This window comes from Neofelis nebulosa, chromosome 9, assembly GCF_028018385.1.
Source record: "Neofelis nebulosa isolate mNeoNeb1 chromosome 9, mNeoNeb1.pri, whole genome shotgun sequence".
Classification (NCBI taxonomy): Eukaryota; Metazoa; Chordata; class Mammalia; order Carnivora; family Felidae; genus Neofelis; species Neofelis nebulosa.
Window position 1 is genome coordinate 115,287,898 of NC_080790.1, and position 13,086 is coordinate 115,300,983.

At 59.9% G+C, this 13,086-nt stretch overlaps 1 protein-coding gene across 7 annotated transcripts in view; it reads right to left on the reverse strand.

Moving 5' to 3' along the window:
• NOL4L (nucleolar protein 4 like) overlaps positions 1-13,086 on the reverse strand; it is a 123,561-nt gene that overhangs the window by 13,321 nt on the left and 97,154 nt on the right. For all 7 annotated transcript variants that reach the window (XM_058685268.1, XM_058685271.1, XM_058685270.1 and 4 more), the window contains one exon: positions 11,347-11,488. In XM_058685268.1, coding sequence (XP_058541251.1) covers positions 11,347-11,488 — 142 coding nt within the window. The remainder of the gene's footprint in view (positions 1-11,346; positions 11,489-13,086) is intronic.

The window sequence follows — 13,086 nt, forward strand, 5'->3', positions numbered from 1 at the left end:
AGCACCCCTTCCCCACGTAAGCTGCCCCAGCCCAGCAGACCCAGGGTCAGCAGGGCTGTGCTGGGTGGGCCCAGATCACTCCCGCCTCTCCAGAACCCATACCCCTTCCTCTGGGGGAGGGCACCCCGAGTCTTCCAGGGGGAAGTACGTGCCCCACGCCTGGCCAGTCGGCACAGCCCATCCCGGCGGTCAGTGGGCATGTGACCAAGCTGGACCCGTGAAAGTCAATCCTGGGGCTCTGGCTGAAATGTTTGGAAAGAAGTGCTCCCCCAAGCCCCCAGGGCTGCTGAGCCCGTTTGGCAAGGCTGAATAGCTGTCAGGAATAAATCCCCCTTATATCCATCCTTGCCTAAAGCCAAAGAAGAACCTAGACTTTTCGGTTACAGGAGCCAACAGTTTCCTTACTGGGGAAGGTAGCCGGAGTCTCTGAGTGATCCACAATCCTCCCTCTGGGAGGAGCCCAGGGACTGGAGCCCAAGCCAGGCTGTCTCCTCACTGCGGCCCACCACAGCCCCACTGGGTCGGTCCCCCTAGCTCAGTCCTGAGGTGGCTGGTACCCGCAGGAAGGGCTGGCGGCAGCCCCCGCCCCCGCAGCGCCTGGCACCGTTTGGGGAAAGAAGGAACAGAGAGAAGCGTCAGCACCCCAGGCTGAGGCAAGCTGGGTTCCGGTCCGGTCCCAATTCTTCCCTCCTCCCCACTCCCTCCAAAACAGTGTGATTTAAAGGAGATACAGGCACGTATTCAAACGCGTGCCCGAATGAGGCCGGCGGGGCCAGGGCAGGAGCAGGTGCAGGCCTCGCTGTCTCCCGACCTTGGGCACAGCCCGCCTCCTTGGCTCCTCTTATCTGCAGTCCAGGGAGTTGCCGCTGACGCCCTGTTGGGCTCTGACACTTTATGACCCTGTGAAAGAACCCAGCTGGCCCCAGGGGCAGCAGGGGCCCTGACACACGGGGTGTGGGAGTTGGGCCCTCCAGGGCGCAGGCCTCCGGCCATGGGTCTCGCCGGGCGGACACGTGTTCTGGTCCAACCCGTCCCAGACCTGGCCAGAAGTGACCCTCTTGTGTCTACCCGGTCCTTGTCTGTGCTGCTGTGGCAGGACGGGCATCCCACCCAAGGCCAGGCCGCCGGAGCCTAGAACAACGCCAGCGGGGTGAGACCGCCCCCAGCCTGTGACTGTGTGTGAACAACAGACAGAAGGGCGCCCTGAGTGGCCGCAGGGGAGCCGCTGGGGGGTGCACCCCTTCTGAACGTTTCCACAAAGCCAGGCCTCCCCGGCTCTGGCAAAGGACACCTCCCCGATTCGGGCAGGACGCGGAGCCCACCACCTGTGCCCGGAACGCCTCGGGCAGGGAAGGGCCGAGGTGCCCATCTATTTAACGTGGGGCGATGTGCTGCTATTCCAATGGGGGAATTAGCGATGAATGGGGGAAATTGTTCCTCCCTCTGTCCCGTCTCCAGAAGGAGACAAAAACCCCTTTTACCTCAGCAAACAATGCCCTTATGTGGGCGCCAGCGCCCCGCAGCCCGCACAAGCCCGGCTCTGTGCGAGCCGCCAATCGCCACACCGGGCTCTGGGGCCGCAGCCAGCGGCACCCTCTCCCAGTGGGTGACCCGCATCAGCTCCCAGGGCGGGCTGGGAAAAGGTGGGAAGGTACCCCACCACTGAGACCACGGGCCGGGCCTGTGGCCGCACCACCCGGCATGCCCAGCGCGGGCTGCCTTCTGCGGCCAGAGGGGCGGCGGCTGAGGCAGCGCCCCCTCCTCCGTGGGCTTCTGTCACAGCGGCAGCCAGGAGGGGGAGAGGAGGGGGCATTGATAATTCACACACAAAAGAGCTGGGCTGGGGGGAGGAGGGGGGTAGAGGGCTGGAGCCGGCAGCCCCACCGTGGGCCAGGAGGAGTAGACACCAGGGCAGGCGCAGGGAGTCTGCAGAGCCGGCCCTTCCTCCTCCTCCGCCCGCGCTCTGAATTTGGGTGTGCACCTCACCAGGGCCGGTCCCCGCCTGCTCTGACAAAGGCCAGTGGCCTGGGCCATGTTTACATGATGCATAGTTCCCAGGAGCACCAGGCTCCTGGCAGGCTACCCTGCTCTTCCTCCCGGAAGGAAGGGGGAGGGCCTTGGGGTCAAACGGGGGACACAGAGGAGTTGGACCAGGCGGTCTTGCTGGGATCCCACCATCCTGGGTGACAGGGCCACACGGGGTGCCCGCCCTGCGGTCTGGCCGTCAGGCCCCCGGCTGCCCACCGAACTGTCCCTTCGAAGCATCCCATCCCACCCTTGTGGTTCCAGGGGCAGGCCGGCCCCTGCTCCCCACCATGCTCCCCACCGGCCTCCGCTCTTGCCTCCTAATGCCACGGACCCAGGGACGCCGGCACCTCTACTCCACAGCATCGCCTTCCCACCCGGCCTTTTGCAGGTCGTTCCTTAGGCAGGCACCGACGCCCGGGCCCTCAGAGACTAGAGCAGTGCTGTCCAATAGAAACAGAATGTGAGCCAGCCATGGACTTTCCCGTTTTCTAGTAGCCACATTTAAAAAGTGAAAAGAAACAGAGAGAATGAATTTTAACAATCTATTTTATTCAGCCCAATATAGTCAAAATCTTATTTCAACAAGGAGTCAATACTGTGTTAAAACTGAGCTATTTTACATTCTTTTTTCGTACGACGCCTTTGAAACTCAGTGCGTATTTCACACACACAGCACACCTCAGTTTGCAGGAGCCTTTCTAACAGCCATCTACAGCCATAGTATCAGACAGCGCAGACCTAGATTTCCCCCTCAAACTGAAATCCTGTCTCTCAGTGCAGGAGCCCCTAGTGAGGTGTCTGACCCACAGAGGAGTTGGGTCTTGGGGGCAGGGGGCCGGAGCAGGGCTGGCATCAGGGCACTGGGGACGGGTGCCACCTTCAGTGGGGGATGATACTAAGTGTCAGGCGCCAGGCACACTGTTCCCGATCTGCGCAAGCACCCCACGGCAGGCATCGGGGAGGAACCAGGGGCTCCCCGAGGGGAGTCATCGGCGATCACACCGCGTGTGTGGCAAAGCCCAGACAGGCCCCCGATTTCCCAAGGCACCTGCCCTCTTTCTCCTCTAGGCCTCCATTTGCCCATCTGTACCGTGGGACGGTCCCCACCTCTGCCGCCACCCCACTTCCTTCGGCTTCTCCCCCAACACGCACTGGTCAGGTATGCCCAGTGGGAGGTGCTCCCGCTATGGACAGGCTGGGTCTGTGTCTTCCCAGGTCTGACATCTCCCTGGCCCCACCCTCTAGGTCAAGCACGGGCAGTGAGAAATCCATGCCAACAAAACATACAAAGCTCCAGCCAATATGCCCACTGCACCCCTACCACCCCCCCTACCAAACAAATCGTGTGTTCTGAGAGCAAACAGAGCCACTTCAGGTGACCATGTGTGGATGATTCACGGGGCAGGGCCCGGGCCCCAAAGCCTGTGCGTGTGTGTGTGGCATCTGAGGGCCCTGGAAGGTCCTCCACCAGCCTTCCCGGAAGCTGGCCTGGGTTCGGTGCACCTCAGTCCTTAGGTCAGAGTGATGACGCCACCATGGCTCCGGTCACTTCCTGGTTCCCGAGAAAGCTGCCCTTCGACAGGCTGGGGTGGCAATGCCTCTCTTGCATGGCCCCCACCCACCCTGGGTATGCTCTCCAGCACAGCAGGGCTGTGTCTGCAGAGGGTCAACGGGGAACTGGGGTCTAATGCATCCTAGACCGAGGGGCAGGAGCAGCAGGACGGCTCTGATCTCCCCGACAGGCCGGCAGATGCAGGCTAATCTCCCAGGGGTGTGTGGGGGGGGGGGTCGCCCTCTCCCTTAGCAGGTCAACCTCACCACCCCAGGCCAGGGAGCCTGTCCTGCTCTAATGTCCTCACAGGCATCTGGGGGCCTAAGACCCTGGCAAACCCACACAAGGCCAGGGCTGTGCAGGCCCCGCCTGCTCCTGGGATAAAGGGATCCCTCGGTGCTGTCTCCCAGCCTCTCTCATCCCTCAGTGGCTGGAGGCCAGGACAGCCTAGCATTGTCTGTGAGGCCAGCAGCCCAGCTGATGATGGACACTTTCCTGTGACCCAGGACTGCCAGGGTGGCCCATGGCCAATCCCCAGAAAGACTTGGGCCCCAGTTCTCTGTTCCTTGGGGGAGGGCAGGGCAGAGGGATCATTCCGTGTGGATGTTTGGAGCCTTGACTAGGAACAAACAGCTCGTGCTCTGGAAGGAGGGAGTGTGACCTGTAGCCAGAGAATGGGGCCCAGACCCGGTTTCTAGCCTTAGCTTAGACAAGTAGGGTCAGGGGTGGCCAGGGCCAAGATGACAACAGGTGTGAAAGAGAGAAAGCTCAGTTTCAAAGCTCACTGCAGGACAAGTCCCTCAGAAGCCATCCCCAGTTGGCCACGGTGAAGGGGCCACAATCCTCCCCCAATGTGACAGTGACCAGGGCAGACACGCAACCATGAGCGTTGGGGTCCCCAGGGAGTCAGCTGTAAGCAAACCATAAAGCTCCAACCCCAGCAATGGGCCTGCCAGAGGGCGGGCACCATCCACAGAGCACACTAAGTATCCGGAGCACAGGGGTGGTGTTGGGGACTGTCTGAGCCCGAATGGCCTGCTCCCAACTCCTACAGAGCCCTTCCGCACTAGCAGGGCGTCCCCTGTCCTCTCCCTTGCACAAGCAGCATCCACCCCTTGCCGGGAACCCTCCCGTGGCATCCTCAGTGCCCAGGAGCCTTCTCCTTGGACAACGGAACAATCTCACAGCTGCCTGCCTAGCTACCTGCCTGTGTGGAAGCTTGGAGACAGGGTCAGGCGGATCCAGAGGCAGGGTCTTGAAGGACTCAGGGTCCCTGGCACATATGAGCAGGGTGTGCGACAGGAGTTCACAAGATGCCAGGACAAGCTGTGAGTACCTGACCTCCCATCCCAGCTCTTTCCAAAGCAGCAAGGCTCTGGGTGGGTGGGTGGATGGATGGATGGATGGATGGATGTGTGTGTGTGTGTGCGTGTGTGTGTGTGTGTGTGTGTGTGTGTGTGGTAGAGCAGGAGCAAGGAACACTGGTGTGACGCTGTAAGGGAGCTGTGGTCAGGACCACACGGGGATCATGTGGCAGACAGGACCCAGAGGGACCTGAACAGATAGACTGGACGGGACCAAATGAGGCTGGTGAAGAGTCTAGAAATTGGGACCAGTGAGGAGAACCCCTCAGCCTTTCAAGGGAGGCCCTGACCTGCCAACAGCCCCTCAGCCCGCGCGTGCCAGTTGGCAGTGAGCCCGGGTGCCTGGCCCTCCAGCACAGCCCCCTGCACCAGGCTGGCCACTTATGAGGAAATGGCCCCACACCCATTTGTTGAGCCTCTCCTGTCCCAGGCTTGTGCTAAGCTCTGTCACTGTCTCACCCAGCTCTCATCTCTCTGTCCAGTGAGGGCAGATGACTGCCCCAGGCCCCACAAGCAAGGAGCGAGGAGTTGCGAGTGGAGGCAGGACCGAGCCTGGGGCAGGGCAGCAGGGCTACGGCCGCCCCCTTCCCCTGCACACTGCGCTGCAGGGAGGTGGGGGAGGCACACTGAGAGAGGCCCCGGCTGGTGAGGAAAGGAGGGACAGCCCCACTGCTCCCCAGGGGACAGCCCCTGCCGCCCGGGCTACGTTTCTGGGCGGTGGAGGGCCCTACTTGTCAGCAGGCAGGAAGCCTCGGTCTTCTCTCAAAGAGCTCCCAAGGACCTCAGGGCTAATGGTCACATTAGCCTGTCCTACGTCAGCAGAAGCCAGGAATCAGAGCCAATGACTTGCCGAGGACCACCGGGCAGAGACGGGACTGGCCAGAACCAGCTCAGGAGACCCATGGCACAGTGCCAGGGCCTGCCTGCAGGGGGCCACGTCCAACTGAGACCTGGCCCACAGACATGGCCCCAGCTCTCTCCATCCTCCTGGCTGCAGCCTCCCTGCCCCGTCTCTCCTGTTTGGAGGCTGGAGTCCTGGGGAGCTTCTGGAGACATGTGACCCAGGAAACCCCCAGCCCTGGCATTCAGCACCTTTTCCCCTGCCCAGCCTCCTCCCTGGGAGGAGCACAGACGTGCTTGCTACCTGAGCCTTCCAGGCACGCCTCAGGCCCCCTGTGCCTGCCTTCAACATCACACCAAACACAGCCTGCTTGCTCCCACGGGCCTCCTCTGGTCCCCCATCTCTGCCACTAGCTGCTCAACAGCCATTGGTTGAGCTGCTACTCCATGGTCAGAGCTGGGGGTAACGTCCAGAAGAGGACACTCATCCCGGTGCAGGGCCCTGACCCTGAGGATACCCCCCGCGTGGCGCTGTCTGAAACAATGAAAAAGAGGAACTCGAATGTCCTTCCCCACAAGTGGCCCAAACGCTGGCTCCAGAGTCAGAGAGACTTGTGGTCTGGGCAAGTTACTTCCCCCTCAGGAGAGGACATGTCCTTCCCTGTAGGAAAGGCATGGTCATAGCTCTGAGCACCCAGCAGGCTTGGGAATGGGGATTCCAGTCACTAGGATGACTGGACAGTCTTCAAAAAATGCCACATCACTGACAGGAGAGGCAAGTAGCATTAAGAAGAAAAAAAGGTGGCTGCAACACTACATAATCCCCCTGCCTTTTTTTTTTTTTAACAAGACTTTTATTATATGCAAAGAAAAGACTGAGAAAAATATGCCCCAAATATTGGTATTTTTTTCTTTTCTTTTGCTCCATTTTTCCCCCTAAAATTTCTACAATAAATGTAATATTTGTGAAACCAGGAGAAACCTAAGATAGGTTTCTACAGAGGCACACCTGCCCTCAGGAGGCTTACAGCCTGGCAGGGATCCCACATTCTTGTGCCTGTCCCTCTCTGCCTGACTCCTCAAAGGCAGGAACAAGGGCTCAATCTTCCCATGACCAAACTGATAAGAGTCCTGAAAGAACTGAAGACCCCCCCCCCCCACCCCTGCCAGTGCCTTTGGTCATGGCTCCAAACCCTCCCCATCTGCAGGAAGGGAGTGCCGGCACCGGGTCACCGGAGGGAAGGAAGAAGACAGGTCCAGTGTGGTGTCCTGTGGGCCTATAGGAGCGGTCTCGTCTGAGAGGCACATACAAGGGGTCCTGAAATGCCCCAGGACACCACACAGCCCCTGGCCGGCAATCCCCACCCCCACAATCCTGCAGGAAGACGACCATGCAGGAAGAGGGAAGCGGGACCCTCTGCTCTCCCCTGGCGCTGGCTTCCTGTCTGCCGGAGAGGTGAGTAATGTCCGCTCCCCACCCCCTCGCATCCCTTCTGGAGGCCAGGCCTCACATTTTCCGTTCAGGAAGGGGCAGAGCAAGAGGCCAGTGAAGCACATCAAGGAGAAATCAAGGAGCAGGCCCTGGCCTGGCCCCGCCCTCTGCAGCCCAGACTGCCTGGCCGGCCCATGGCCCCCTGGGACCCTGGCCTGGCCCGCATCTGAAGCCTGGGGGGCCTGCGGGCTTGCCTTGCCCATGTGTGTGCTCTTGTTCACCATTTCATTCGCGCATCCATTTGACAGACCATTACCCCCACCTGCTCTGTGCCAGGCTCTGTGCTGGGTTCTGGGGTCCTAGCTTTCAGGGTGCTTATGCTCTCTGGGGGAGAGATGGACATGAGGCAGATAATCTCACCGACGGGACATGACTACAGACTGACAAACTGGTCCCAAGTCAACTCCAGACTACAGTGTCTCTGGACAAGGTCTCAACAGCTAGCTTCTCCCAGGCGTCTTCTCTCTACCCCAGAAGGCACCCCCTGAACCAAGTGTCTTTCCAGTCACCTGTGATGTACACAGAGTTCCATTTGGACTCATAGGCCAAAGCCTCAGATAGGGCCTAGCTGCAGGTCTGGAAAAGACTTGGCCACGCGTGGGCAAGAGGCCACAGCAGGAACAGCCTGGATCACTCTGGCCCCAAGAAGCCAGTGCTTGGAATACATGAGGGGAGGCTCCTCTGGTTCCCAGGCTCCCCCCTCCCCCATCTTCTGGGGAACTTCACACATGGCCAATACCTGCCAAGGCAGAAACAGGAGGGCAGCCTCCTTCGGCACTACCGCGAGAAGGGTCAGATCACCCAAATTCTCTTCATCATCTCCTACGTCTCATGAGGTGGGACAAGAGTGTATGCTCACCCACGGCAGCGACAGCCCCCAGCAGGGAAGCACCTTGTGCGTGGTGTGTCCCTCCCCCACCCCAGCCCAGTGTCTGCTGCTGTGATTTCAGGGAGCCAGGAACAGCACCCAGAAAAGAGATCCGTGAAGTACATCCTTGCAGGCAGGGGCGGGCTTGGGGGAAAAAGCACAACCATGCATGTTTCAGGGCGAGTGCATTCCCACTCCCTGCACATCTCAGAGGCAAGCTCCCAGGGATGAAAGCTGGTGTGCTAATTCATTTCTGGTCTCGGCATGGGGACCTGGCCCGCCAAGACCCAGTCTTCATCTGCATTTGTTAAAATTTGAAAAGGGAAGGAGAGAAGAGGGGGTGGTGAAGGCAGGCGAGGGGGGGGGGGGCAGGGGGGAGGAGGAGGGGAAAGAGGAGGGCCCAACACATACACCTACAGGTGTGAATGTGTGCAAGCTACCTGGCTTCCCGAAATGGTTCTGGGCCGCATCACTGGCCAGCACGAGTGGTGCACTCCCTGGGACAGCCTTGGAAGCCCCACACTTTCTGGCTAAGGGAAAAGACCCAGGTGCTCAGATTGGGGATATCCTCAGGAACAAAGAACCCAACTGGTCCCCAACAAGGGTGGGCCTATATCCCCTCCGGATGGTGTGCTCAGAGGTAGGTCTTGATGAATGTCTGTTTCTTTATTCATTCAGGCAACAAATATTCAGCAGGCCCCTATAACGTGCCAAGCATACAGCTGGAGTCACTGGGGACAGAGTAGAGAGCAAGATTGACATGGTCTGTGCCTTGCAGGACTCACAATGGGGGCTTTAGACCTCATCTTTCCAATTTGCCAGCTCCACGGAGGACCGAGGGCCGGAGACCACACAGCAAGCCACCACGGAGGGTTGTGGCTAGGTTCGGAGTCCAGGGTAGACCAGAGCCTCTGCTTGGCCTGTCCCCACCCCGGTCCTTTGTTAACAACTGGGGATACGAGAACACCCCGTAGTCTGATGGTCTCCCGTTGATTCACTGATGGGAGCAGGATCTCGGCTTGTGTCTGCACTGTAAGCACCTTCAGAGAGGGGAGCTGGCTGCGTGCCACCGTGGGGGCTGGGGGGCTGGAGGAGGGCTCTAGGCCAGGTCTGTACCCAGCCAAAACCCTACGGGAACCCAATGCTCTGGAGAAACACAGCAGTCACCAATAGATCCAGGACCAGCAGGGGCAGCAGAGACCAGGCCAGACAACTGGGCCTTCTCAAGGCCTGCGACCCCCCGCACTGGGTCTAGGTCGGCCTCTGGCCAGCACATCAGCCCACAGCCTCCAGACACAGCCTCTGATTAAATAATTAAATTGATGGTATCACAGTCAACACCGTCCTCCCTGTCTCCAGCTCGGGCTGCCTGCCCTGATAAACACCCTGGCACTGTCAGCAGGCCAGCCTGCTTCAGCCCAGTGCCCACAACCAGGAAGGCCTGGGGCGGCGGGAGGGGCAGGGGGACTGCAGGACTACACCCAGGCCGGCTCCCCCTGGGAAGCTCTTGTGGGACCACCTGCAGGATGTGCCGACCCCAGTCTCTGCTTCATCTTCGTGACCGGCCAAGCCCCGGGCAGCGGGGCAGATGATGCTGAAGAATCCCTGCGACCCCCACAGAAATACTCCCTTCTGCTACCTGAGCCTGGAAACTCCCCACAAAGTGCCAAGTCTCCCTGGGAGATGTCTCCAACAAAAATCAGACTGCTAAAGGACGGTTTTGAGCAACAATAACATAAGACTTTTTGAAGAGTGAGTTGCGGGAATATGGCCCCCATTCAGTCCTACTACTCTGAGTTTTTTAAAAAAACGTTCTGGATCCTTCTTGGGAAGGTATAACCCTATGCCCTTGGCTGAGCTCTGCTGGCACAGCCCTTGGTGTGGCCTTTGGGCGTGGCCTTTGATCGGCTCAGATGAGGAGGGAGGTCAGCTGCTGGGCACTTCCGAGCCCCAGAACCCCCAGCAGCATGTGGCTGCCCCCACCCTGTGGGAATACTGGGAGGCGGTTACTGGTCTGGGAGGCTCTGGTGGGGAGGCTCACAGCACGAGGGGGGTCGTGCCGACCTCACGAGGTGTCGGGGCACAAAAGTCTTTTCTTTCCCAGCAGCCTTATACTCCAGGCCCGGCAGAACCACCCTCTGGGCTCCCCAGCCCCTAACCCAGCTTCCCCAGCTGCCTCCAGGCTGGGTCTCCTCCCAGACAAAGCCGGATTCAGGCCTGTGAGGGCAGTCGGGAGGCAGGCGCGCGCGGGTTCTGCCATGGAGACGAACTTTGACCCAAACTGCAAGGCTCCTACCCCTTATTTACTCTTTAAGGCTAACCCGTTTCACAGAGTTAACATTACACCCCTTTTTAACCCTGCACTTCCCTCCCGCATTCCAGGCCCGACCTTTGACCCTTCCTAATTGCTGGTTCTACACCCCAGATCTCTGAGGCTCAGCCCTGGGCTCAGCCCCCACCCCCCAATCACCTCCCCAGAACCCAGAGCCCCACCAGAGACACTGACCACAGGTGCCACCCGGGTCCCACAACTGCACGTGACTGACACAGGCACTGTTGTCTCAGAGCCCCAGCCCCTTGGGGGTTTCACACAGGTGCTCCAGAGTGGACCCCTGGGATCTGACTTCTGACCCCAAGACTCCCATGCCAAGAAGAAGGCCTCCGTTCCGAGGGAGGCCACAGGAAGCTGCCTGGCTGGCCCTGGAGGGCAGTGGGGGCCAGGGAAGAGGCCAGACGGCTCCTGAGCTGGGCCACTTCTTATCACAAGGGCCTGGGGACACACAGTGGACAAGCTTATTGCCTGCTGGCTCACAAGGTGACAGGCAGGGACCCTGTCCTATAGCCTCATGCTGAGTTGCAGAAGCCTAACTCTTGCTTTCACTGCTGGGCAGCTGAACTCTTCCGGGTCAGGCAACTATTAGCCTTCCCAGACCTGAATCACGGTAATTTCGACATCCATATCCCACCAGCCTGTGAGCGTCAGGGCAAACAGACAGGCAGGACAGCCTGTCAGGCTGCCAGCCCCTGAGAGCTCTCTCCGTTTACCTTTGGGAGGACTTGCTCTCCCTGCAGCCGGGGGCTGGAGTGCTGGTGGAGATGCTGAGGCCCTCCAGTAGGACCCCTCGCCAGGCCCCAGCCCAGATTTCTAGGCCCCTGCAGGCAGGCACAGCGCCTTCCTCACTGGCCACCAAGAGACACTCACCGTCCTCTTGGCTGTGGAGGTTCTGAGGGCTCCGCATCCTCTCGTCCTGGCTGGGACTCAGGCTGGAGGCCAGGTGTGGGTCAGCTGACATCCATGTGGAGTCGTTCATATCAAAATCTTCACTGCTCACAGAAGTTTCATCCTGATCAGGGACAAAGAAGGTGGATGTTTCAACAGGGACAGGCTCTGTGCAGCCCCAAGGCAGCATTTTGGGTGAACCCTAGGGCCTGTGGGCATTTGGAAGCCTCCAAAGGCCACAGGGAACCCCCAAACCTTGCCCCCTGTGCAAGCGGTTCGGGCTCTGGTTCCTGTCGGAAGCCAGGGCTGAGGGCCGGCGCTGTCTGTAATTGAAGACAATTATGAGGTCTTGCATCCTGGAGGGGCGGATAGCAGGGCCTGGCTCTTACCCTTGTGAGCCAAGGTTGAAGCAAGCGCTGTAAACAAGGGCCACCACTCCCCGCCCGCAGCCCCGGGAAGAGGGCTCGCTGTGCACAGGGACGGGTGGCCAAAAGCGGGTAGCGAGACATGCGGACACTGCTGAGGCCAAGCAGACCGCCCCCACTAGGACTGCCTCCGACTCCAGCTCCCATGGAGCATGCATGGAATTCCTTTCTCCCACTCCCCCAACCCAGAGGACATTTCTGTCTTCCTCCTTCCTAACCTTTGCTGTGCTTCAAAGATATGCTCTTGGGCAGCTTCCAGGGCTGAAAAGGCCAGCCCCAGAAGTGCAGAGAAGGAAGGGGGTGGGGCAGGCAAGGAGGGTTCGGATCAGACCGCAAAGGGGGTTTGGCTCCAGGGCCTGGGGGGCCCGCCAGGGCCTTCCAAACAGCCGGAGGGCCTGTTAGAGAGGACCACGCCTGCCTCCTCTCCCCTTGCTGGCTTCAGTGAGCCCCTGGCCAGTCATCTGGGAACCCCCAGGGCGGGGCCCCTTCAATCCAGCCCTCCAGTGGGAAGGGACCCCACCTCCTTCTGGCCCAGCCTCTTTCAGGAGCAGCAAGCAACTGTGTTTGGGAGCTGGCTGTAAAATGCAAGAAAGATGGCCCAGCAGCTCCCCCCACCCCCCAACTGGCTTTGCCCCCTCCCCTCTCCTCTCTAGCAGGATACAATGGCATCTGTGGGCCCCCAGTAAGGACCTCTGGCAGAGCCCCCCACCCCCCCAAAAAAGCCTCTCCAGGGCCCCCTCACAAACGACTCTTTTATAATGAGCAAACACACTTTGGTTCGAACTTTCTTCGGAGGCTGTCCCTGAGGCAGACACATCTGTTCTCCAAGTGCTAGGGAACCGGCGTGGATTATCCACCCCTCCCCCACTATGGCAGGCTGGCAGGGAGTTTCCTGGAATTTACAGCTTCTGTGCAGCCAGTGTGTGCCCTCTGCGGCCGAATCCACCACACCAGCTCTGCCCAGCTCCGGGGTCCCCACGAGGCACACCCAGAGCCTCAGGGGACAGAGACCAGGTGTCCTCTTGGGACTTATTCCCCTCCCACCCGCTTCCACTCACCCTGCCTCCCTCCCACTGGCCGCCCTGCTCCTTACGCACAAGCACATCCACCCAGTCTTCCTTGGGTGAAAGCCCACTCACTCACATTCACTCAGACTATGTTCTCACACCCAGAGGGACACACACAGTCAAAAGGCTCTCTCTGCACAAAAGGCACAAAGGGACAACAAAACTCTCCCGTGCGGCCCCCCAGGACGGAACCTAAGAGTGAGAGGGGTGGCTGGCCAGAGAGCGGACCC